The sequence below is a fragment of the Coccinella septempunctata genome, chromosome 7 (genome assembly GCF_907165205.1).
Source record: "Coccinella septempunctata chromosome 7, icCocSept1.1, whole genome shotgun sequence".
Taxonomy (NCBI): Eukaryota; Metazoa; Arthropoda; class Insecta; order Coleoptera; family Coccinellidae; genus Coccinella; species Coccinella septempunctata.
In genome coordinates this window covers 32,967,280-32,994,309 of record NC_058195.1, presented here as the reverse complement: position 1 = coordinate 32,994,309, position 27,030 = coordinate 32,967,280, and the positions used below count along the sequence as shown (strand labels likewise).

Sequence of the window (27,030 nt, the reverse complement as noted above, 5' to 3'; positions counted from 1 at the left end):
ATATCATCATGCTTCTTGATTAACTGATACAATTTCAGATCATCTGCATAAAGTTCGAAATTTACATAATGAAAGCAGTCAGATACGTCGTTTATATAAAGGGAAAAAAGCAAAGGGCCCAAATGCGAACCCTGCGGAACCCCCGATGTCACCTGAAAAACCGACGAAGGCACACCATCCACAACGACATATTGAAGACGGCCCGACAAATAAGACCCAATCCACGCCAGCAAACCACCCTGAATACCAAAATCTTCAAGAATTCTCATAAGGGTAGGATGATGTACCTTGTCGAAGGCCTTCGCCATATCGGTATACACAGCATCTACCTGAAAGCCTCGATCAAAACTTTCTGAGATGAAATCAATAAAAGGTGTTAAATTCGTTAGAACCGATCTCCTCTTGAAGGAGCCGTGTTGTTTAATATTTATTTTAGATTTGAAGGACGCGAACAAAAAATCAGTTACAATAGATTCAAAAAGCTTCCCAAAATGACTCAAGATACAAATCGGCCGGTAGTTAGATATGAGATTCTCTTTACTGCTCTTGTGAACGGCAGCGACCTTCGCAAGCTTCCACCTATCAGGAAAAACGCCATTGCTCAAAGACTGGTTATAAATTATATGAAGTGGTGACACCAGAGATTCGCCGCAAGATTTGATAAATATCGGAGGAATTGAGTCCGGTCCAGGGCCCTTGTCAATCCTCAAACCCTTAATCTTACTCAGAATTACATCCTTAGTAATACATTTTACATTAACATAGTCAGACTCCACGATTTTACTCACATTGCTTTTATAAATAACTGGTTTATTTGGATCTTCAAAAACACTAGAAAAATATTGAGCAAATGCATTAGCTTTATCTTCACTAGACTCAAACGTAAAATCATTATGACACATCAATTCAGGAACTCCCACACCTTTTCGATTATCATTTACAAATGACCAGAAATTTTTTGTGTTCTTGATTATATTATTTTCAACAGATGAGATGTATTCCGTATAATCTCTCTGAATCAAATGTTTACAGTGTTTGCGAAGAATGGAAAAGTTTTCGTAATCAGAAGTGTTCTTATATTTTTTGAATTTACCACGATATCTCATTTTCTCTCCAATAAGATCAATTGTTTGTTTGGAAAACCATGCAGGAAAGCTATTATTCTTGGAAAGTCTCAAAGGAACATGTTTCTCTATTATCGATTTCAAGATACTATAAAAAGTATCAACATTTTTATCTACATCATTGCATGCAAGAAGATCCTCCCAGTCAAGTTGTGAGAGCTCATGAACGATAGCATCATAGTCTGCATGGAAAAACTTATACAAAGACCTAATTTCATTATTACAATTTTTATTCATTGTTATTCCAACATCAATGTCCAGCGCAGGATGATGGGAGTCCTCCCTTACAAAAGGAACAGGAGAATGGGTAACCTGCATATCATCAAAGTGGTATGCCAGAACCAGATCCAATATTCTTCCATTATTGTTATTAGTACAGTTGTATTGCACTAATGAATTATAGAATATGAAATCCTTGAAAGAATTATATGGCTCACCCTGTATAGCGTCACATGAAAGTTCTCCATCGGCAGGACACGACCACGAGAAAGAGGGAAGATTGAAATCCCCAACCAAAATAAAATTATCCTCACTGTACTTGTCCATGAGGCTCGTCACTGCACTGAAATAACTATTATAGTCATCAGATGTAGTGTTAGGCGGTATATAACAAACTCCTATGAAGAGATTTTTCCGTCTACTAATTTTAATCTTAATCCATACGTCATCAATCTTAGTCGAATGGAAACATTCCAATACTGGAACACACTGTAGAGTTTTGTCGACACCAATGAAAACACCCCCTCCATCCTTCTTAAAACCGATACCCTCAGATCTATCCTTCCGATACACGTTATAGTTTTCGCACATGAACTCACAACTTTCCACCGATGGTTTAAGCCACGTTTCAGTCACACATATCACATCAGCACTACTGTTAAAAGAGGCAACTAGAAAATCATTTGTCTTAGTTCTTAGACCACGACAATTTTGATAGAACAAACCCAGTGTCGAATCTTTTTAATATTCTTACATAGATGAATGAAAAGGAGGAAGAGCCAAAACGAAGTCTATTCTCCTTGCAACTTCGACAGATCACTTTCCATAGAGATTTGAAAAATTTTAGATTTTTCATTTCTTCTAACAAGTATTCTTCCATCCTGTATCCAGCAGTATTTGAAATTATTATCTTTAGAAAACTGCTTAGTTATATGAAATAGTTTTCTAAAATAGGGGGACAAACTCTCATTGATATAAATAATATTTGTTGGGGTAATTAAACCACTCGTTAATTTGCTTGATTTTATTTTGAGATTAGATTCACAGAAACACAGTTTTATTAGGGTGAAAAGTGTATTCGACCGCGTGCTTCGTGAACTCGATGAATTGAATCTTAATGTCTCTTGTCGTCTCTCTCTGTCTTAGGAAGCCGCGTTGACGTCCCGCATGTCATTCGGATGACGTTCGCTTCTTCCTCTTCTCGTCATTTGCGATGATTACAGCGTTGCCGCTGTTCGTTTGGGCTGCAGCGTTGCCACGTTCGTGAATATACGGAACATGCCGCCCCTCTTGACAGCCTGTGGGCTTCAAAACAAGATCCTCGTCTGGAAATGGACACAATTTCTTCGTAGGCCTTTGAAGTCTTCCTGTGGAGGTTCTTATAGTAGCAGCTCTGACGACACCATCTTCGCCGGGATGTACTTCTTCAACGACACCCATCTTCCAAACCAATGGCGGCAAGCCATCTTCTTTGATGAGGACCAGTACACCAGGACACAATTGCTCTGCAGAGGTTTTGTTCCACTTGGTTCTGTATTGGAGTTCAGAAATGTATTCTTTGGACCAACGTTTCCAAAAGTTTTGTTGTATCTGCTGTTGTCTTTTGTACATTTTTAAGCGATTTACTGGTACTTCTGTCAAGTCTTCTTCTGGTAAACTGGTTAGTCTTGCACCAATCAGGAAGTGAGAAGGTGTTAAGGGTTGTAGATCGTTAGGAGTGGATGGTAAAGGGGATATAGGTCTTGAGTTAAGACACGCTTCTATTTGACAAATGATGGTATTAAACTGTTCAAAAGTGAGTGGTGTATTAGAAAGAACTCTTTTCAAGTGATATTTTGTTGATTTTACTCCGGCCTCCCAGATGCCACCAAAGTGTGGAGATTTGGGAGGAATCATTTTCCAATTGATTTTCAAATTATTCAAGTATTCTTGAAGTGCATTATTATTATTTAACAATTTTTTAAGCTCAGCCTTGGCTCCAATGAAATTACTTCCGTTGTCTGAGAAAATGTTAGCACTGATGCCACGTCTAGCGAAAAACCTACGCAAGCAATCCATAAAAGCTTCTGTCGATAGGCTTGTAGTGATTTCTAAATGTACAGCCTTTGTTGATAAACAGACAAATAGACAAACGTATGATTTGATGACATTAAAATGTTTAGTTAGTCTGTCCTTTAATAGAAATGGGCCGCAAAAATCGATTCCAACATGAAGAAATGGTCTTGTAATTGAAACCCTATATTTTGGTAAATCGGCCATGATATAATTATACTCATTTGCATTGTAACGAAAACATTTCATGCATGATCTTACTATGTTTCGTACTAAATTTCTGCCCGATATGGGCCAATATCTGTCTCTTAAAGATGAAAGCAGTAAAGTGGGACCAGCGTGTAATAATCGAACATGTTCATGTTTGGCAATCAACTTTGTTAGCGGATGTCCCTTAGGGAGCAATATTGGATGCTTTTTATTTGTATTAAAATCTGAATAGCGTAAACGACCACCTACTCTTAGAATATTCTGTTCGTCTAGGAATGGTGTTAACCGTAAGAGCTTGCTCTTTGATGAGAGCTGTTTGTGTTTGCGTAGGTGTTCTAAATCAGCTGAGAATTCTTGTTGTTGTGATATCTGAATCAGTATTCGGAGAGCATTATTTAATTCATTTGTGCCTAAAGGGCCAATCTGTCTGTCAAAATTGTTCCTTTTCATTTTGAGGTTTTTGATAAAACGCAAACAATAAGCAGTAACACGCTGAAGTTTTGTTAATGATGAGTACCTTTCAAATAATCCTAGATCTGTCTTGGTTACAACTAGAGATACGATTTTGATTTTTCTTTCGGGCAAGAGTGAAACATCACTATTTTTGATAGTGTCAAATTTGTGCTCTATTGGCCAATCGCAAGGATCCATTGCCAGAAAGGTAGGACCGTTCCACCAGAGACTGCTGCTTATCAAGTCAGCTGGTGCAATGCCTCTGGACAGAATATCGGCTGGATTTTGTTTGGTGTTGACATAATGCCAATCACTAGGTTCAGTGAGAGATTGAATTTGGGATATTCTGTTTGCTACAAATATCTTGAATAAATGAGGAGATGCCCTTATCCACGATAAAGTTATGGTGGAATCAGACCAATAATAACATTTAGACAAATTTAATTTCAGAGAGTTTCTAACCTTTTCTGCTAATTCAGCTTGAAGCAAAGCTGCGCATAATTCTAATCGAGCAATAGTTACAGTTTTAAGGGGTGCTACTCTTGTTTTAGCACAAAGTAGCCTGGTTTGATATCCTAATGAATTGGTTTTAGATCTCAAATATATGCAAGTTCCATAAGCGGATTCACTTGCATCAGAAAAACAGTGTAACTCAAATTCAATAGCAAATTCTGAGGTTACTTGTCTTGGAATTTTTAGTTTATTCAAATCACTCAATTGATGACAAAATGCCTTCCAAATAGTATATATTTCTGGTGTGACGGTTTCATCCCAACCAGTATTAGATGCCCAAAGTTTTTGTACAATGATCTTGGCAGTTATAATTACCGGTGAAATTAACCCAAGAGGATCAAATATTTGAGATATAATTGATAAAATGGAACGTTTCGTGCAGATCACCTTGTCTGGGATGGCTATCGAATACAGAAGATAATCTTCAGTTGAATTCCACAACAGTCCCAGGGTTTTTGATTTGTTGGATTCACCTATTGATAATGTGTTATCGTCACATAAACTACCCATTATTTCGGATCTGTTTGAAAGAAATTTCCTTAGCTGAAATCCGTAATATTCCAATATTTGTGTTATTTCTGTTTTAATGTATGCGACTTCCTCAATGGAATCTCCTCCTGTTAGAAGATCATCCACATAAAAATCGTTGGCTATTATTTGACTAATTTTAGGATTTTTAGTTAAAGTTTCATCAGAAATTTTCTTAAGACACCTGGTGCTCAGATAAGCAGCAGGAGCTGTGCCGTAAGTTACAGTGTTCAGTTCATATGTCTGAAGTGGGCTTGACGGATCTGATCGCCATAAAATTAATTGTAACTTGCGCTGGCTAGGTTCCACGTTGATTTGTCTGTACATTTTGGCTATATCTCCCGTGAGTATGACATTATATTTTCTTGCTCTAAGAACTATGGTGAATAAATCCGGTTGAACAGTGGGACCAACATGCAAAATGTCATTTAATGAATAATCAGATGTTGTCTTAGCTGATCCGTCAAAGACTACTCTACATTTTGTAGTGGTACTAGACTCTTTAAAAACAGCATGATGCGGTAAATAGAAATTAGTGAATTGAGTGTGATTTTGATTTTGCGAAAGTAAAGACATGTGTTTCAAATCTTCATATTCCTGCATAAAATTGACATATTGTGACTTTAAATTAACATTGCTTTGCAGCCTTTTTTCTAAGGAAAAGAAGCGTTTGGTTGCAAGTTCCTTTGAATCTCCTAGTAAAGATGGATCATGCTTGAAGGGGAGATTTACTTGAAATCTACCGTTTATTACCTTTGTTGTTTTCTCAAAGAGGTCTTCGCAATATTGTTCTTCCGGTGACAGTCTTTGCTCTACCGATTTTTCTTCTATTTGCCAAAATTTAGATAAGTCGAAATTTAAATTATCAACTGTGCTCAAGCTGCAATTGCTGAATGATTGCTTTTCTGAACCTGTATTTATGCAACCCGATATTACCCATCCAAATTGCGTACGCTGTAAAACAGGAAGATTCTTGCCGAGTTTTATCTGACCAATGCAAATTAATTTCCAAAATTGGTCCGCACCAATTAGCATGTCTATTTCGCCTGGTAAGTTAAAAGATGTATCAGCCAAAATAGTATGTGTAGGAATTTTCAAAAGAGAGGTGTCTACTTTGAATTGTGGAATCATGCCCGTTATTTTGCTCAAAACAAAACAATTTATATTAATTTTGAACTGATTGTGCTGCGATTCTACCGTAACTTGAGTTTGTTCTATTGACTTTACATTCGATTGGGATATGCCTTGTATTGATAAGTTAGTGGATGTTGTATGTAATTTTAAGTTATCGCATAAACGTTTGGTTATGAAGTTGGACTCACTGCCACTGTCGAGCAGTACTCGACATTGGTGAGCTTGTCCAGCGTTGTCTAAAACATAGACTAATGCCGTGGATAATAAAATTGTGTTTGGAGATACTTGATGAGAATGAGCATTAATAACACCAGAATTTGAATCGTTCGAAATATTGGAATGATCCGTTTTCTCAGAAACTTGATCAGATTTATTATTTCCAGTTGCGTGCAGATTTTCTGCAACTGTGCTATTTTCTAGAGATTGATTGGAAAAATGAAGTAAGGTATTATGATACTTTTTACATTTATGACATGGAATAGACCTACATTTGTCAGTAGTATGATTACCTCTCAAGCAGTTGATACAAAGTTTTAACCGTTTGGCTTCTTCATATCTTTTATTGGTGTCGAGGGAAATGAATTCTTTACAATTATATATTAGATGCTGTTTCTTACAATAACTGCATAGTTGTGTTTTAGTTGCGACAAGTGATTTTGTTAACTTCTGATTCTGAGGCATACCTTTGCTACCTTTAGTTAAATCATTAATGTTCAAATTTTCTAAAAGCTTGCAACGTTCATTCAGAAAATCTTGAAATACCTTAAATGTGATATTTTTTTGAATACAATATTTAGATTCCCAATCACGTTTCGATCTTGAATCTAATTTATTAGAGATTAAATGAATTAATATAGTATCCCACTGGTCAACTGGTTCACCTAATACTTTTAATGCATTTAGGTTTGTTGTGAGGTTATCAACTAGCTTACGCAAGTTCGAGAAGGATTCTTTAGGAATTGTTTCAATGTCAAAGAGAGCTTTGATGTGGCCCTTGACTAACATGGGTTTGTTTTCATATCTTTCGTTCAGCATGTTCCATGCTATAGTATAATTATCAGCAGAAACCGCTAATGATGTTAATAGATTGGAAGCTTCACCTTTTAAAGACAAACGAAGATAATGAAATTTGTTTATTAGTGGAATATCTGTGTTTTCATGTATCAAGGCTGAAAATGTATCTTTAAAAAATAACCATTGATCATAATTTCCATTGAATGAAGGAAGAGTTATAGGTGGTAGTTTAACATTATTCAGATTATTGTTTGAATGCACTGAAGAGTTATCAGATATTACCGAAATGTTATCACTGCTTTTATTAACGATCGTTTTTGATATGACAAACTGTTTAGCTGATGCTATTGCATCGAAAAACTTATTTTCAAAATCTACTCTTTCTTGTTCGTGGTTTTCACTAGACGTTGCTTCAGATGAGAGTTCAATTTGTAGTTGAACATCGTTAAAATTGTTCAAAAGTGGTTCTAATTTCAACAAGCGATTTTCCAATTCAGATATATTAGGATCAGGATCATCACGAATCTTACAATAAGCTGTGATAAATCTAGTTAATTGTGCTTTGATAGAAGAACGAGTTCTTTTTAATGCATCAAGCTCGGCAGCCATAATTTGGCGATTTAGGATTTAAGTGAATAATAAAAGGCTTGTAGATAAAAGCGTGAACTAATAGAAAAGGATACGGAAATAAAGGACTTGCCTGATTGTGCTTTGTATGGAATTTTCCTTGACCAATGTGGAATTCTTCAAAATGGCTTCGCCTTTACCTCGTGTTGTTTTGAAAGAAGAACTTTTCAACGGTGTAAAACAGCCTGGATGATATTTCTTCTTCATCAATTGTTCTTAATCCGGCTCCGAAGGACCATATGTTGGGGTAATTAAACCACTCGTTAATTTGCTTGATTTTATTTTGAGATTAGATTCACAGAAACACAGTTTTATTAGGGTGAAAAGTGTATTCGACCGCGTGCTTCGTGAACTCGATGAATTGAATCTTAATGTCTCTTGTCGTCTCTCTCTGTCTTAGGAAGCCGCGTTGACGTCCCGCATGTCATTCGGATGACGTTCGCTTCTTCCTCTTCTCGTCATTTGCGATGATTACAGCGTTGCCGCTGTTCGTTTGGGCTGCAGCGTTGCCACGTTCGTGAATATACGGAACAATATTATCAGTACCTTCGAAGCCTATATTGCTCGATTTGATGTTCCTCTTTATCTTGAAAGCCCTAAGAAATTCATCTCGACAGGACTTGTTCCTGAAATCAACAACAACAGGCCTGCATCTCTCCGCACTCTTCGGCATACTGTGCACTCTGTAGGCGTTCTCCATGTAATTTTTCACATTAGATATATTAAGTTCAGAAGCAATATTCTCAACAATTGTCAGAACATTTTCATTTTTTTTTCGGGTACAACCACAACGTCCAAGCTTTTAGATCTCAATGTTTGTTGAAGCTTGTTGATCTCATCCCTCATCTTGACATTCTCACCCCTCAAGGAAGACACCTCCAAATCATTTCTATCACACCTTGACATCAGACCATCAAAAGTTTTAAGTTTCGACTCGAAGTCCTCTATTTTCTCGCCATAAAAATTCAGCGATTTCATAAATTCAAGCTGCTGGTTAGTAATCTTAGTCAAGTCCGACATAATCTTGTCGAGCTTCTTTTCTATATTATTGACTGGAATATCACCAGAAGAACAAATCTGACTTACCCATTTCATACCTGATATTTCGTTGAAAGTCTTACTTATTTCCGGTGTGATTCCAGCACAATTCAAATGTGATTCATTCGTACATGCAAAACATCGAACACCAGGTTTATTTCTGCCTACAGTTGTTTGGCATGATAAGCAGATAGCCGGCATGTTTACAATTTAGATGTTTTGAATTGATGATTTGAAGTTGAAAAACTTTTATCTTTCGAAAAGAAACTGTTATAGTTCGAAAGCGTGAACTTTTACGAACACAATGAACTAAAGTTCAGAATTTTACGCCGAGAAATACCAGCAAAAACACGAAAAGACCACGGAGCACCGATACTTCGAACTGAACTCAATGATATCTTGACGAACTAATCATGTAACGGATCAATCCAAACTTCTTTATTCAAGTTGTTTTAAAGTGGACTGTATATTACTTGATGAGTTATTTGGGCTCCTCCGCCACATAAGATTGTGAATAAACAATAAAATGATATTAACAATGCGAATAAGACTTGAATTATCTGAGAGGAATTTCAACTAGGAACAACAAAAAAAATAAAGGAAAGTTCGAAAAAAAGGAAGAAGGACTCACCGTGGTTTCCTTGCCTTTTCTTCACACCAATTTCTAGCCTTGTGGTATCTCCAACCTTCACCTTCACCTTTAACTAGCGATGAGTCTTTTTTCTCTCAGCTATGCACCAACTTATTAACTAGTTTAATCAAAACGTTTATGCGGAAAAGCGAATTTTTCAACCATTTTAAATTGCGGTAAGACCGGGAACGTGCGACATCGATGCGGAAAACCAAGTGATTGGAAAAATCTGGAGGGGATGGAAACGTGAAAGGAATTAAAATAGGATTTCAATATGTGAAAATTCCTCTCAAATTATCATCTGACATCAATCTACCGGGTCAGTCCGAAAATGCACCAACCGCATGAATAAAGAAATCCGCATTTCGACTCAATATCGAACATACCCCCCACCCAAAATTGTTATTTTGTAAAGAAAAGAAAAAAAAATTAGTTCAATTCTTAGAGTTCATCCTTGGCAAGGATCAAAATAATGAAAAAAAAGAAAAACAATTATGGCAAGAACCAAGATCCCGACATCCGAGAACTTTATAGAAAAGGGTTAAATTCAAAATCGGCCAATACTGAAGACAAAAAACTAAATTCAATGGGGGATTATGACTCAACCCTTTTCCTGAAATTATAAACTAATTAGACAAAAAAAAAATATTTCTAGATATTTGCCGGGAGTAAAATAACCTTCATCAAGAATTGGCACTAAAACACCAACTTCTGAGTTCGAAAAAGGTTCCTCATTACAATTACCATCCGGATGCTGTATTGGAAAATGAACATCACAAGCTATACTGGGATCGCACGGTTCTCACAGACCGGAAAATAACCCACAATAAACCAGACCTCATATTGCTCAATAAGGATGAGGACAGAGCAGTATTCATCGATGTGTCGATTCCAAATAATAACAATCTTCTAGATAGGCACACTGAAAAAATTTCAAAGTACAGAGATCTCGAGGAGCAAACCAGGAGACAGTGGAAGCTGAAGGATGTCAAGACCATCCCTATTGTCATATCATCTACTGGCCCGATACCGAAAAAACTACTTGTGAACTTGAGGAAACTTCAACTGGACGAAAATATCTATAGAGACATGCAGAAGGCGGTACTGCTGGGAACGGCGAGAACTGTACGCAAGTACATGGGAAATTCAGAGGAACACCTTCTGCTCCGACAGGAAGTGCGGGTGGAGCAGGAATCCAACCTACAGCAGGGAGCCGAGGAGAGACCCGAACCCGACCACCACCACGAGCTCAAAAACCTGGAAAGGGCTCCAACAGAGCTTAATCCTTTTGATATCTGAGATATCTGGGATAAGTGAATTTTCCTCTCGAGAGGAGTGTGAAAGCCGCAAGGCTAAAGTCATAATAATAATAATTTTATTTAATTCTTTGTGACGTGGTTCATGTATAGGACAAGTCATTTTACAACCAAAAGAGAAGAAAACAATATATTTCATTCAATAACAGAGCTCAAAAATTCACTTTTGCTGTAGAAACATTTCTCCAGCAGAAGCTCCTTGAGTTCCCTCTTGAATCTATAGTATTCTAAATTTTTTAGCCTATTTGGCAGATTGTTATAAAGTTTAATTATACTTTACATAGGTGAATTCTCAAATTTTGATGTTCTGTGCACAGAGATTGAGATAGTGTTCTTAGGCCTTGTATTATATTCATGATATTGAGAGCATTTCATGAGAGACTGAGTATTGTTGTGAATATGTAATAAAGATCTTAACACGTTGACGGACAGTTGCGTCTATAGCCGTCAAGTTCAAGTTCACTATGTGACATGACGGCAATATCCGTCCAATACGAAACGGTCGTTTTTAGACACTGCGGCTGTAGCAGCACAAATGTGCATTTACCAGCGTACAAGTAGAAGCCTAGTGTCATGTTTTCGAAAAAAAATTTAGTATGCAAGGTTAACACATTGAGTATGCACGTGGTTGTGAACGGAGTAGTGCGATCTTGTTTTCTCTTCAATTTACAGTTGCTATTGATACATTTAACGATATTTTTTGTTTATACTGGTAAGTATTTGTTTATGATTGATTTTACACTTTAAATAGAAATAAAAAAATTTAAATTTAGCATTTTTTGATTCATTTAGCGATATTTATAGTTATACTGTTTACTTTTTGTTTTTTATGATATTACATTTGAAATATAAAAACAATAAAGTAAATAATAAATGTATAAATAATATACAATAAATAATAATATAAAATAAAATTGAATGTTTTATTCAATATTTATAGAAAATGGCCAGTTGGGAAAAAGAACAGGCTAGGCTGCTGAAGCTTTTCGAGGAAACAGGTAGTGGGTCAAGCAACAGGGAATCTGAACCTGATGCTGACTGTGCTGAAAATAACAGTTCGGGTAGTGAAGAAAATGAATCAACTACAGATGAGGAATATGAAGCACCAGAAAAACCAGAAAATGATGAGACAGGGCATATCAATACAACACCTATAAGAAACTTTTCTTTTGATGCAGATGAAGAAAATGAATCAACTACAGATGAGGAATATGAAGCACCAGAAGAACCAGAAAATGATGAGACATGGCATATCAATACAACACCTATAAGAAACTTTTCTTTTGATGCAGATGCGGCTGGGATTCTTTTGGATATAGACGAAAAAGGTTTTTGAAAAAATTTGGGATGACCAAGTAATGGAAATGATTATAAAATCTACGAATGATTACGGCCTAAAACTTTGCAATCAAACACGGCCACATACAAGGCATAGTAGGAAGGCAAATTTCAAAAATACTGATACGATTGAAATGAGAAAGTTTTTGGGTTTGTGTTTGCTTCAGTCCCAGCTAAAATTCTCCAGTATTAGAAAACTCTTTTCCATTGATGCATTACATTACCACCCAGCTTTTCTTTCACAAATGTCTGGAATGAGGTTTGAGCAAATATTGAGATGCTTTTGTGTAGAAGAAGAAAATTCAAACGACCGTTTGAGGAAAATAAAAATATTTCTTGATTTGCTCATAAAAAAGTTTGCGAATGCATTTGCACCAAATGAGGCATTATCATTAGACGAATCTTTGTTATTATTTCGAGGAAGGCTTTCTTTTCGCACGTACATGAAAGGCAAAAAGGCAAAATACGGAATTAAATTGTACGAACTTTGTTCTGCCCAAGGTTATGTTTTGAACATAGAAATATACAAAGGCCATCGAGAAAACGAAGAAAACATGACAACTATTGAAAGTCTTGTGATGCGATTGATGCAGTCATATTTAAACAAAGGGCATCATTTGTTCATGGATAACTATTACAACAGTGTACCATTGGCTAACAAATTACTGAGCAAAAAGACACATGTGACAGGAACTCTTCGTGTAAATAGGAAGGGTCTGCCGCAAGAAATAACAGGTCGTAAGCTCAGAAAAGGAGAACATGTATGGCGACGCCAAAATCAGACATACGTGTCCAAATGGAAAGATAAACGGGATGTGCTATGTCTAACAACAGCTTACCACCCAAGTATGATAAACACAGCTAACCGTCGACAACCAATTGAAATAGTGAATTATAATCAGAATATGTCAGGTGTCGACAGAGCAGATCAGATGATGTCCTATTATTCCTGTCCACGAAAAACAATTAGATGGTATAAAAAGATAATCTTTCATCTACTGGATGTAGCAGTGTGGAATTCTTACTACATCTTTAAAGAAAAGACAGGTTCTCAAATGAAGTTTATAGAATTCAGGGAAGCAATTATACGATCTCTAACTGGCATAGATTATAAACAGGATGGAAGGTCTTTGGTTCAATTTAAACGTGCACGAATCCAAACCAATGAAATCAACAACAATGGAACACAGCATTTTCCTGAGAAAATTTCTCCTCCTGAAAATTATCAGCGAAAAACATATTTTCAGCGTTGTAAACAATGTTATAAACAGGTAGTAAGGAAGGAAACATCATATTGCTGCAAGAATTGCATATCAAAACCTGCACTGTGTCCTGCACCATGCTTTGAAACATGGCATACCGAAAATAATGTATAATACTTATAAAATTATAATAAATTTATTTGTCATTTATTTATTTTTGTTTGATCATGAACTAACATTTCGTGTAAAACTCCCAAAAGTACTTTGTTGCTCACAAAAAATTGCTTATTTCAGTCATTAAACCTGTCATTTACGTTTTTAAATTTTTGCTGTTGTAACCAACTTCGTTCTATTACATAGTGTCTAGAGTCCGCTGGCGCCATGACGGTTGTAGCCGCAACCTAATTAAAGGTGCTGAATTAATCAAAATTAAGTGTATTTAAGCAGAAAGAGTAAAACTATACTTCTAATATTCTAAAAATTACAAAAACATTGGCTTGCAGGACTCCTGGGGGTTTGAGACCGAAGATCAGTCGAACTATTCTCTTCTGAGCAATAAAAACCTCCCTACCGCCTGCTGACCCTTTCCATAGAATGACGTTGTAATTCATATGTGAGAATGCCATTGAGTAATAAATACTAATCAACACACCTGGCGGAAATATATTTTTTGAACGTTTCAGTGCAAAAAAGGCACTGCGGAGCTTTTTGCAGACAGACTCGGTATGACTCTGTTAATTTAAATTTTTGTCAACCTTCAGGCCCAAAAACTTCACACACTCAAGATCAAGAACCAACTTTTCAACAGATTCGCGTATCTGAAAGTGAACTAGATTTGTCTTATGAACGTTTAGTATCAGAGAATTTTTCCGGCACCAGTACGAAAAATACTCTACCAACATCTCGCATCTACTCTTTAGTTCCCGTAAGCTTGATGCTGTTATAGAGATGAACGTGTCGTCCGCAAACAATAAGATTCTAAAATCAAACAGGATAATGAAATAAATTTTAATAGAGTCCGGTAAATCATTTACAAATAAAATAAACAAAAGTGGCCCCAACACAGATCCCTGTGGTATACCCATTTCAATAGGATAATCTTTAGAACTTTTTTGATTTCTGTAAACAAACATTTTTCTATCCGCAAGATAACTTTTAACCCATTCGAGAAAAATTTCCCTGAATCCTAGATGGTATAGTTTTTCCAGGATGAATTCAAAATTCAGACAATCGAACGCCCGAGATTCGTCGAAAAACAACCCTGCCACAAAAAGTCCACTATCCAGGCAGCCATGTACATAGTCTACAAGTTGACATGCCGCGGTCTCAGTTGACCTACCAACTCGAAATCCATACTGCCAACATGTTATTGTTGAGAACTTATTGAGGTAATTCATCATCCTTTCATACACTAGCCTCTCCATCACCTTCGCCAAAGAGCTCAATATAGATATCGGACGATAATTAGCTACATCGTCAATTGCATTTTTCTTTTTATAAATGGGGATAAAGCCGTCTTAAGAACAGAAGAATGTTATTGAAACATTGATGAGCTGGGCAAGATGCTCTAAGATCTGAAGAGCTATCGCCTTTAAGGCTCTCATTGAAATTACATCTCTCGCGCAACTAGCTTTGTTGTTTGAGTTTCTGATGACGCTCAGAACACCATCGGGCAAAACTGGAGAGGAAAAAAAGGTGTTATACCCGCGGATAAACGGTGGGAGTAGATTTCACTCACTTAATATAGAAGATCTGAATACGCGCGGGTAAAAGGCGTGAGTTAAACTCGCTCACGATGTGAATACGCGCAGGTAAACGACTTGAGTAGAATTCACTAACTAAATGTAGACGTTGTTAATAACAGCGGTTAAACGGCGAGATAAGAATTCACTCACTTAATATAGAAGATGTACATACGCGCGGCTAAACGGCGTGAGTAGAATTAACTCAATGTATATAGACGATGTAAATACGCGCGGGTAAACGACTTGAGTAGAATCCACTAACTCAATATAGACGATGTTAATACCAGCTGTAAACAAGATTAGAATTAGAATTTACTAAACATTGGTGATGTGAATACCCGCGGACGAACGGTGGGAGTAGATTTCACTCACTCAATATAGAAGATCTAAATACGCGCGGGTAAAAGGCGTGAGTAAAATTCGCTCACTCAATATAAACGATGTAAATACGCGCGGGTAAACAACATGAGTAGAATTCACTAACTCAATATAGACGATGTTAAGACCAGCGGTCAAACGACGAGAATAGAATTCACTCAAAATAGGCGATGTAAATTCGCGACGGTAATCGGCGTGGGTAGAATTCACTCACGGTATATAGACGATGTAAATACCATCGGTTAAACGGCGAGATTAGAATTCACTCAATATAGGCGATGTTAATTCGCGAGGGTAAACGGCGTGAGTAGAATTCACTCACTTAATATCGAAGATGTGAATACGCGTGGGTTTACGACTTGAGTAGAATTCACTAACTTAATATAGACGATGTTAATACTAGCGGTTAAACGACGAGATTAGAATTCACACAACATAGGCGATGTAAATACCCACGGATAAACGGTGGGAGTAGAATTCACTCACTTAATATAGAAGATGTAAATGAGTAGAATCACTGAGAAAAATCTTGAGGTTACAATGTGAAATTACCCACATATTAGCTGGACAGGTTACAGTTACACAGTTGGATTATTTTTTTCACAACTAATATCTGGATGTTTCTACAAGGGTGTTGCGAAATATCATGAAAAATGTAAAACTATCATGTATATTTACAGTGAATATGAAATTCACAGAAAATATGTGTTAATTCTCTGTGATATCACAAGTGTTGTAATATTCACCTGAAAAATTACAACTGCAATGCAATATTACAATAAATTTGCGAATTTCAACATGAAACGGTTATTTCACAACATTATTGTGATCTAAATTTTTTTTAAATCACAATAATTTTGTGAATTATCACATGAAAATGTGATTTCACAACGTTATTTCACAAAGTTATTGTGATTTGAGAATTTTTCTTGTGAATTTGCGAAGAAAAAAATGTTGTGTTGTAGAATTACAATGCAGAACCCTTTTAATTTTAAAATTACTTCACAAATGTGCTTATACAATGTGTTATTGAGGCGGTTGTGAAATTACCACGAAAAAATATAATTGTACAACATGATATCGCGGCACAATTTCTTTCAAGGATCGAACACTTTTTATTTACATGTCTACAGCAAGAGAAAACTCTTACGTGAAATTGTTGAAATTTTTTATGATCAAAATATTTCGCTCGAATATGAAAACAGAATAAAAAAATAGATGCCGCTTGAAATTTTATAAACAACTGATGATCTTACGAAGGCCAAAATTGTGCTGTTCTTTTTACGATCCACGCAGAGTCTCATCTGAAGCTGACTTTTCAGAACTTCATCTAGTGGCAGCTCCAGGAGCTTTCGGGTGTAGATCGGTGAAGGAAAGACGATTTTTGTTGTTGTTATAACTATTCTGTGCATGTCTAGGAGTGTGTGTACAGGATTTTTTTATTGCTTCCTCCCCTCCTCATTTTGGACTGCTGCCCTATATTGATCTGTGTCCACACACCCCAATGCCTGTACCTCTTTCTAATTTTGATCCATCAGTACATATAGTCCATACAGATGACTTTTTGTCCAATTTATTCATCGCATTGAGACAGTCCACAATGACGTTTTTTGTAGAAATTTTTTTCTCGACTTGTTCTTTATATGAATACATTTCTGAAGATATAAATAAAATATATTTTATTCTATTCTTTGTATAATTCATATATGTAGGAGATTATAGGTTCCTGCATTCCTCCTCAACCATAATCGAAAAACAAATTCTGTCACTTGGTCAGAAAATATTTTGAGTAGGTACCTACTGCTGAAAAAACTCGTAAGTCCTGGTATTTCTGTAAAATATCTATTTTAAAAATGTGTTGAACACATTCATAGCTTGAACGTAATATTACAATATGATTGCAAATATCAAGTCATTTTCCACCTTTGCGGTACGTGACGTCGCTCGGCTGGATCCGAATTCACAGCTTCAATGGAATTTCATAATGCAATTGTAAAATCACAACTTTTAACTGCTTCTAGATTCATTCCGTGGCCAATCAAAACCTTTCCTGCAACTGGCACCTGCTCGTTGCCCAATCCCATATCCTATCGTAGATACTCACTAACTTACCCCATTACCCAATTCATTCTGGAATGATCCACTGTGTCTTCAAGAACTCGGAAGTGCGTAGAGTTATACATGGTTCAGTTTTTTGTTTAATATGATTTAGTTCTTTCAAGTTGCAAGTATTTCTGCCTTCTAAGTTCCTTGAAAGTTTCAAGTGTGTGACAAAAGAAATATATACTGGTAAGTAGATATGTAGTTCACATTTTTTGAAAGCGATGTTTATTTTTTCGATTTGTGGTTTTCCTTTGGCAGATACTAATGAAAAAATTGAACGCCGCATGCATACAACTTATTATTCAATTATTCTGTATCGAAATATTGCTTATTGGATTCCTACTTATTTCATTTTTTTTTCAGGAATAAACCACCGATACGAATTCTTTATGGAAAAACGATATGTGTTTACAACCTATGTATTCAGGGAGGCCCTCAATTTAATCTATGGAGATGTTCCGAAGGATGGATTTCAACATTCATCCGGATTCTGGAAGTAAGTCAAGCACGACGAAAGCAAGTTTTAGGTATAGAAAACAAATTCATAAATTTATCTATTCCAGAAGATTGTGCCTTTTTTGATGGAAAAAGACTAGGTATACTTTGTTTTTGAATTTTAATTTTATACTCTTATGATATGAACCGCTAAATAAGCGCATACTTATATCAATATTTTCAGAAGCTGATATTTCATAGTTGAATGCTTCACAATTATGTTGATTTTTTTTTATATTTCGAAAAAAATGTGTATCATTTTAGATATTTGTGGTTGTTGTTTTTGTTTGATGTAATGTTTCATATTGTTTTTTATATTGAAGATTATATTAATTTCATGTTTTAGTTGTTTTTTAACTGATATAATGTTTCAAATTTTTTGTTTTCCATATTGATGACTATATTTTATGTTGTAGTTGATATTTTTAATTAATTTAATGTTTTTTTTCCATATTGCAGTGTATATTTTAGGCAGTGATTGTGCCAAATTTAGTTGAATTTTTGAAATTCACAATTTAATTCTGTACAACTACTTTGATCAATAACAAAATAAAGACAATTATCCAGTACTTTTCATGGTTATTTCACGAAGTAATTTTAAAAGGGTGTGGGGTATTTCTACAATGAATTCTGGAATTTTAACAAATACTTGAAATTCACAATTAAATTCTATGAATCTGCTCTGTTTATTCACAACATTATAGTATTTTACGGTCTAATTGATGCTAAATTTCACGACGTATTTTCGCGAGAACGAGAGGTGATTCCACAATGAATCTGTAATTTTACAAAATTTTTCAATTTCAAAATTTATTTCTGTAATAATCCTTTGCGAATTCACAGGATAAATGTAATTTTACAGTTGATACCATAAAATTCTATTGTGATTTCACAATGAGTATTCACAGGTTTAGTTTCTAGAAAAATCATTAGAAAAAATTTAACGTGAAATCACAACCAACTTGTGATTTATATTTTCTGTGATTTTACAAGGTTTTCGTTTCAGAATATTCCTTGTGAAATTCCAGTGATTATCGTTGGTCACAAATAACCCAAGATTTTCACTGTAATTTCACTATTTCGTTCTCTCAGTGATTCACTCACTGTATATAGACGATGTAAATACGCGCGGGTAAACGACTAACTTTATATAGACGATGTTAATACCAGCGATTAAACGGCGAGATTAGAATTCACTCAATATAGGCGATGTGAATACCTGCGGATAAACGGTGGGAGTAGATTTCACTCACCCAATATATGAAATATCTAAATACGCGCGGGTAAAAGGCGTGAGTAAAATTCGCTTACTTAATATAGACGATGTAAATACGCGCGGTTAAACGACATGAGTAGAATTCACTAACTCAATATAGACGATGTTAATACTACCGGTTAAACGGCGAGATGAGAATTCACTCTATATAGGCGATGTGAATACCCGCGGATAAACGGTGGTAGTAGATTTCAGTCACTTAATATAGAAGATGTGAATACGCGCGGGTTTACGACTTGAGTAGAATTCACTAACTTAATATAAACGATGTTAATATCAGCGGTTAAACGACGAGATAAGAATTCACTCAATATAGGCGATGTAAATACCCCGGGGTCCTGGGGGAGGTCCGGCGATTGTGGGCGTTGTGTATTCGAGCAAACGGATCACACACTCGGAATGGATCTGGGCAGTCGAACAGCCTTGTAAATAGTTTTTTTTGAAAATTGTGGCGTGAAATTTCCATTTTTCTAATGTGCAGAGTAGTGCATGTTTTTATCGTGTCGGTCCATGAGCCGATGCACTTTTTTTTTAACCTGTGAGGAGAAATCTCCTAATTGTATTTATTTCTTTGTATTTATTATTTTATATTTTGCAATGAAGGCTGCAACGTCCGCGAGATGCAAGTCCGTCTTCTATCCGCGGAGGAGCCGGCGTCTGGCTTGCCAGGCGTCGCCCAGGCACTACCTCGTGCCGGTCGCGCGATCCTTCATCTCCATCTGGAGTAGGACGTGGGAAGAACGCCACGAAATGCGCGTCACTTGGTCGCTCTTGGGGCCTGTGCGCGGCTCCTCTTCTCCTCTCTTCCATGGGGTAATCACTTCTTCGGACCCGCCAATTTTTGAGCAGGCCCAGTTGATTCTGGGCCCGATCTCGTGCTGCACAGTCCACGAATTAATGGGCGGCGGGGCCTAGCAACCCTGCCATGCTCGTGCCGTGGACTGGCTTCTGAATCAATGGGCGTTTGGCTTAAGTCGCGTCCACACTATGCCGAACGACATCATTCGACCTGAGTCGAGCGGAAAAGTCGAAAGAGTCTGAGTGTGTCGAATCGAATCGAATCATCCAAAAGTCGAATCGAATCATGTCGCTTCCAACCCGAATCAGCGCGGTCCCGCTCAAAGAAAGTCGAATCGAATGAAGTCAAAATTCATAGTGTGGACGTGTCGGATGGGATTCAGATCAGATGACACCTTGATGAAGTTGATCTTTGAAGAATTAGTGGTCTAAATTCCAATGAATTAATAAACTACCAAGTACAACATCGCCCTGAAATAATTTTTTATAGTCAAAATCGTTCGATACCTCTCTGCTGATCTGCAATGTCCAGAACACCTATTTGAAAAAAAAACTTTAATTTGGAGGGTTTGCTAACACCATTGTGAGCCGTTCCTATACTCTAAGTTGAGCTCGTTGACTTCATCAAGGAGAAGATCCTCCATGTTCCTCCATGATCCCCATATTCACCATTAACTGTGGTTTTTATCCAGATAGAAACCACAGTTATGAATCCCTTTTGAATGAGTTTGAGTTCGCTTCGCTTAGAAAGGTCCGTGAAATGATTATAAAATCGTACACGATTCAGATATAATCAATGGCTCTGCTCTCGTCACTGCAATTCAGTGTTCCTCGTTTAGCTTCCAGATCACACACAACATTTCATACTGAGGTACCTAATTCCTAACATCACTTTTTCTGTCCGCTAACAACAATGTTATAACAATCTAGGGACGATGGCGAATTGGCTAGTTCAATTCAGATCGTAACACTTGTCGATATTCATATCATCAGGTGGTATGCATCTGAATTTATCCGCATTATTTTATTCATTGCCTCCCCGTTTAGGCGTGATCATTCTTCATTAATCTAAGGAATGTTGACATTTTTTCTTTCATTATCTCCATTTCTGGAAATCCTTGAACCACGCGTTGGTAATTTTTGTTTTGTTTTGTTTCTAAGACTTCCTTATTTTTTGTCTGCTTCATCATCGTCGATGTATTATTTGTAATTTTTTTGTATTATTGTATACACCTGTAATTGGCTCTCGGTCTGTTGGATGTATTTCTGTATAAATAAATAAATAAAACGAAGAAAAACTATTTCTCTCGACATTTCTTGATACTACATGGGTCTCGCCCAAAATCTACGAGGACATGGGCGTCGCTGACATCCTGCAACTGCGATTATTACTGCAATAGCTGCTGCCAAAAAAGGATAATCATTCATTTTGTTCTCCAAAATCCAACTCCTACACTTTCAGTGCTCGAAAACACCTGAGTCGAACCGTTGTTCATTATTCGAGACGTCTACACTGCAAAACCAGTCTGGACGCCGTGTCGAATCGAACGTAGCGAACCGAATGTGTCGCCCCGTATAGGTCGAATGATGTCGTTCGGTATAGTGTGGACGCGACTTTAAACATCTACTCGGCTCATGCTGGGAGCCTTTCCGGAGGTTGGGAGAGTTCCTTGGTCGTGGGGAGATGAGAGGTTGTGTGCAGTTTCCTCGTGGGATTGATGTCACAGGCCGGTTAGATGATGACTAGTGCCTCGTCCAAAAAATTACAAGCGATGCCCTCTGATAGACGATTTAAAATCGCGCGGGTATACGACGGCGAGATTAGAATTCACTCAATATAGGCGATGTGAATACCTACGGATAAACGGTGGGAGTAGAATTCACTCACTTAATATAGAAGTTGAGAATCGTGGCTATATTGGACTATGTATACTGGTAAAAGGGGGAATTAAGCCCAGTTGAATTTTGTCGACGTTTCGGACATTTATTGTTTGATCACATACAAAACAATTGGGTTGTCCTTAATATCATGACTAGAAAGCAGCAGATGTTAAAAACAAATCTTACTCATGGATATAAACATAAATACCTAATTCATTTGAATTATTTGAAATCAGAAACATATATATGATCGTCAACCCGTTTCGATCATCAACAAAACTTGCTGTAGTTATGATGGAAATTTAAAAACACTAAAAATATCTTTCCTCTCTAACATCCAAAACATATTAATAACTACACATTGAACGATATTGGCACACGTCAACTGAAGATAGAGGACTGACAATTATTGATCGTGTTTAAAAACATTTTACACATCTAATTATACTTACTTATTATATTTACAGTGTGAACAATCGTTAAATAACATTTTCAACGCGCAACTTAATCCTTAAGTACATATCTCACACAATCAAAGAGTCAAATAATTTTGGACAGACACATATAAAGTGAGGGACAACTATAGTCGGTGGCTAATAAATTGGGTAAATGGTGACAAGTGTTAATTATTGCAGGAGGCTCAACAACAGTGTTCTTACCTTTTGTTCTTATATTTGTTTATAAGGATGTTGTAAATTCTACTTAAATTTTGGGTATCAGTTCTTTTATTAATAGTATCATTGGCTTTTATATGTATCATTTCACTGATAGTACGTTTTCTGTAATTAGTTTCAGAATCTTCGATGGTGACCTCTTTGAAATTGAATATATGACCGGTATTGATGTGATGTTCGACTAAAGCCGTCTTATTGTCGTCATCTTTCGACGAATGTGTGTTGCAACTGTATATATGCTGTTTAATTCTATTAGAGAGAAGCTGTTTGGTTTGACCTATATATGAACTATTGCAACCTGAACATGGTATCTTATATATAACGTTGGATTGTTTTTCTATAGGGAGTGGATCTTTAAGTTTAGTATAGAAGTTGTTCAGAGTGTTTTTGTTATAGCAGGCTAAGATGCAATTATGTTTCTTTGTTATGGTATTAATTCTTTCCGTGAGACCTCTTAAGTATGGAAAACTGCAATAAACTTTACTAGATTCTTCATTCTCATTCGTACTAATCGTGGACTTGGGGCGAGATTGCAGGTGTTGGTTGATCAACCTTCTAATTAAACTAGCAGGATAGTTATTAAGCCTCAATATAGAAGTGATCTTGTTGTGAAAGTCTAGGTGGAATATAGGGTCGCTTAGTGTGAAAGCCCTATATATTAAATTTTTAGCTGTTCCTAACCTTTGGTTGAGAGAATGTTGAGAATGGTAATTAATGACCATTGAGCCTCCTGCAATAATTAACACTTGTCACCATTTACCCAATTTATTAGCCACCGACTATAGTTGTCCTTCACTTTATATGTGTATGTCCAAAATTATTTGACACTTTGATTGTGTGAGATATGTACTTAAGGATTAAGTTGCGCGTTGAAAATGTTATCGATTGTTCACACTGTAAATATAATAAGTAAGTATAATTAGATGTGTAAAATGGTTTTGAACACGATCAATAATTGTCAGTCATCTATCTTCAGTTGACGTGTGCCAATATCGTTCAATGTGTAGTTATTAATATGTTTTGAATGTTAGAGAGGAAAGATATTTTTAGTGTTTTTAAATTTCCATCATAACTACAGCAAGTTTTGTTGATGATCGAAACGGGTTGACGATCATATATATGTTTTTAATTTCAAATAATTCAAATGAATTAGGTATTTATGTTTATATCCATAAGTAAGATTTGTTTTTAACATCTGCTGCTTTCTAGTCATGATTAAGGACAACCCAATTGTTTTGTATGTGATCAAACAATAAATGTCCGAAACGTCGACAAAATTCAACTGGGCTTAATTCCCCCTTTTACCAGTATACATAGTCCAATATAGCCACGATTCTCAAATTCAATATTATCAAGAATGGACATGAATCATCCCACTAATTGGAATTCTCGGGCTCTTCTAAGGTACATCGGTAGGCAGTTTGGCCATGCAGCTCATGCGAACCTAAGTCAACTGTTGAAATATAGAAACAAACTTGCGAATATGAAGAATAGAAGAATCTTCCTCCTACAGTGTAAATCTCTTCAAGTTTTTCCAAACCACATAGTTCATAGTCTGGAGAATATCACCAATTTAATATCGGAAAAACATCCCTATGGTAACAAAGTGGAGAACATCTTAACTAACTTAAAACGTTCCTTACTCAGGATGGAAATGAGAAGGTTAGAGATATTACTAACAATATTGTGAAATTGGAAAATGACCTAATTAACTCCCTCCCTTCAAACCTGATGAATAATATTCTTATCTTTGTTAATGAAAAATTCGAGATTGTATTCAATAGAATTAAAATTAATAACCAAAATAAAATAAAGAGCCTAACAACAAAATTTAAAAAAGATGAAATAACAAATAGACCTGATTGTATCTACAATTATACAGATGTTCAGATTCCAGAAAATGTGCAATTAGTGTTAAGTTTGTCACCGAAGTTCAGTATTGATCCGCCCAACAAGTTCTCGATGATACCATCTCTAATTAAAGATACCGAGATCATTGTCCAATCAACTACGGGAAATGATGAGATGAAGGATAATTTACGTCAAGAACTTGTAGGTGAAATTAGCAAATATCTCAACAAAACTAACCATAATACTAAGTTGCCGAAAATTAACCAGTTTTGCATTGAGCTGAAAAAGTTTTTACGAGATAACCCGCACATTATGATAAGTCGATCCGACAAAGGTGGTTCAACAACAATAATAAAAAAAGATACTTACATATATGAAGTCAATAAATTGTTAAGTAATACATCAACTTACAAAATGATCAAGAAAGACCCTACGAATTCAATACAAATAAAATCAAATAAACTTATAGATCAACTCGTGAAGTCCGGAAACATGTCTGAAACACAGGGTAAATATTACAAAATTCATAACTCCGTCCCCCCAAGACTTTATGCCTTGTGTAAAACTCATAAGGAAAATATGGCTTTCAGACCGATAGTATCATGTATAAATTCACCTACCTACAAAGTGGCTAAATTGATCAACAAAATTTTCGAACCTGTCATCAGTACATATCACTACAATATTAAAAATTCTTATGAACTTGTTGGAGAACTTGGTGATATAAGGTTGCCGGATAATTACGTACTAATATCGCTAGATGTAGTATCTCTGTTCACGAGTGTACCCGTTGATTTAATTATCCAGATCATCAAAGAAAACTGGAGTTTCATCCAAGCATATACAGAATTTCGTCGTGAAGTGATACTTGGTTTAATCACTCATCTTTTTGAGTCGAGTTATTTTACATTCAATGGTGAATTTTATATACAGCTCGATGGCACAGCGATGGGTAACCCGGCAAGTCCAATTCTGGTGAATTTAGCAATGTTCACTTTGATTAATAAGACGGTAAATAAATTTCCTTTCAGAATTCCGTTGCTAAAACTGTACGTTGATGACACTATTATGGCAGTTCCGGAAGACAAAACTGAGTTTGTATTACAGGCATTCAATAGCTATGATAGAAGACTGCAATTCACAATTGAAAAATCAGTAAATAACAGTATTCCATTTCTGGACTTAATTATTACAAAACAGCAAGATGGATCATTGATTACAAAATGGTATACTAAACCTACAAGTTCGAATAGGGTCATTAATCACCATTCTCAACATTCTCTACCCAAAGGTTAGGAACAGCTAAAAATTTAATATATAGGGCTTTCACACTAAGTGACCCTATATTCCACCTAGACATTCACAACAAGATCACTTCTATATTGAGGCTTAATAACTATCCTGCTAGTTTAGAAGGTTGATCAACCAACACCTGCAATCTCGCCCCAAGTCCACGATTAGTACGAATGAGAATGAAGAATCTAGTAAAGTTTATTGCAGTTTTCCATACTTAAGAGGTCTCACGGAAAGAATTAATACCATAACAAAGAAACATAATTGCATCTTAGCCTGCTATAACAAAAACACTCTGAACAACTTCTATACTAAACTTAAAGATCCACTCCCTATAGAAAAACAATCCAACGTTATATATAAGATACCATGTTCAGGTTGCAATAGTTCATATATAGGTCAAACCAAACAGCTTCTCTCTAATAGAATTAAACAGCATATATACAGTTGCAACACACATTCGTCGAAAGATGACGACAATAAGACGGCTTTAGTCGAACATCACATCAATACCGGTCATATATTCAATTTCAAAGAGGTCACCATCGAAGATTCTGAAACTAATTACAGAAAACGTACTATCAGTGAAATGATACATATAAAAGCCAATGATACTATTAATAAAAGAACTGATACCCAAAATTTAAGTAGAATTTACAACATCCTTATAAACAAATAAAAGAACAAAAGGTAAGAACACTGTTGTTGAGCCTCCTGCAATAATTAACACTTGTCACCATTTACCCAATTTATTAGCCACCGACTATAGTTGTCCTTCACTTTATATGTGTATGTCCAAAATTATTTGACTCTTTGATTGTGTGAGATATGTACCTACTTAAGGATTAAGTTGCGAGTTGAAAATGTTATTTAACGATTGTTCACACTGTAAATATAATAAGTAAGTATAATTAGATGTGTAAAATGTTTTTGAACACGATCAATAATTGTCAGTCATCTATCTTCAGTTGACGTGTGCCAATATCGTTCAATGTGTAGTTATTAATATGTTTTGGATGTTAGAGAAGAAAGATATTTTTAGTGTTTTTAAATTTCTATCATAACTACAGCAAGTTTTGTTGATGATCGAAACGGGTTGACGATCATATATATGTTTTTAATTTCAAATAATTCAAA

The 27,030-nt window shown here is 35.9% G+C and overlaps 1 protein-coding gene and 1 long non-coding RNA gene across 2 annotated transcripts; one reads left to right on the top strand and one right to left on the bottom strand.

The window, feature by feature from the left end:
* Positions 1–2,513: 2,513 nt before the first annotated feature.
* LOC123317848 lies at positions 2,514–5,426 on the bottom strand. Its single transcript, XM_044904460.1, has 2 exons — positions 3,855–5,426; positions 2,514–3,128 (listed from the first exon to the last, which is right to left on the bottom strand). The coding sequence occupies exons 1-2, from the start codon at positions 5,424–5,426 to the stop codon at positions 2,514–2,516; spliced, it is 2,187 nt and encodes a 728-aa protein (XP_044760395.1).
* An 18,315-nt stretch (positions 5,427–23,741) lies between these two features.
* LOC123317503 lies at positions 23,742–24,038 on the top strand. Its single transcript, XR_006538175.1, has 2 exons — positions 23,742–23,902; positions 23,959–24,038. It is a non-coding gene; the product is annotated as an uncharacterized LOC123317503 (long non-coding RNA).
* The last annotated feature ends 2,992 nt before the right edge of the window (positions 24,039–27,030 follow it).

Bases quoted from the DNA above. Each gene is read 5' to 3' on its own strand.
- LOC123317848 (XM_044904460.1), bottom strand. From the start codon at position 5,426: ATGTACAGACAAATCAACGTGGAACCTAGCCAGCGCAAGTTACAATTA. The intron at 3,129-3,854 runs GTAGGTGGTCGT...ACTTTTGAACAG, and splicing joins ACGAACAGAATATTCTAAGA to TTTAATACCATCATTTGTCA.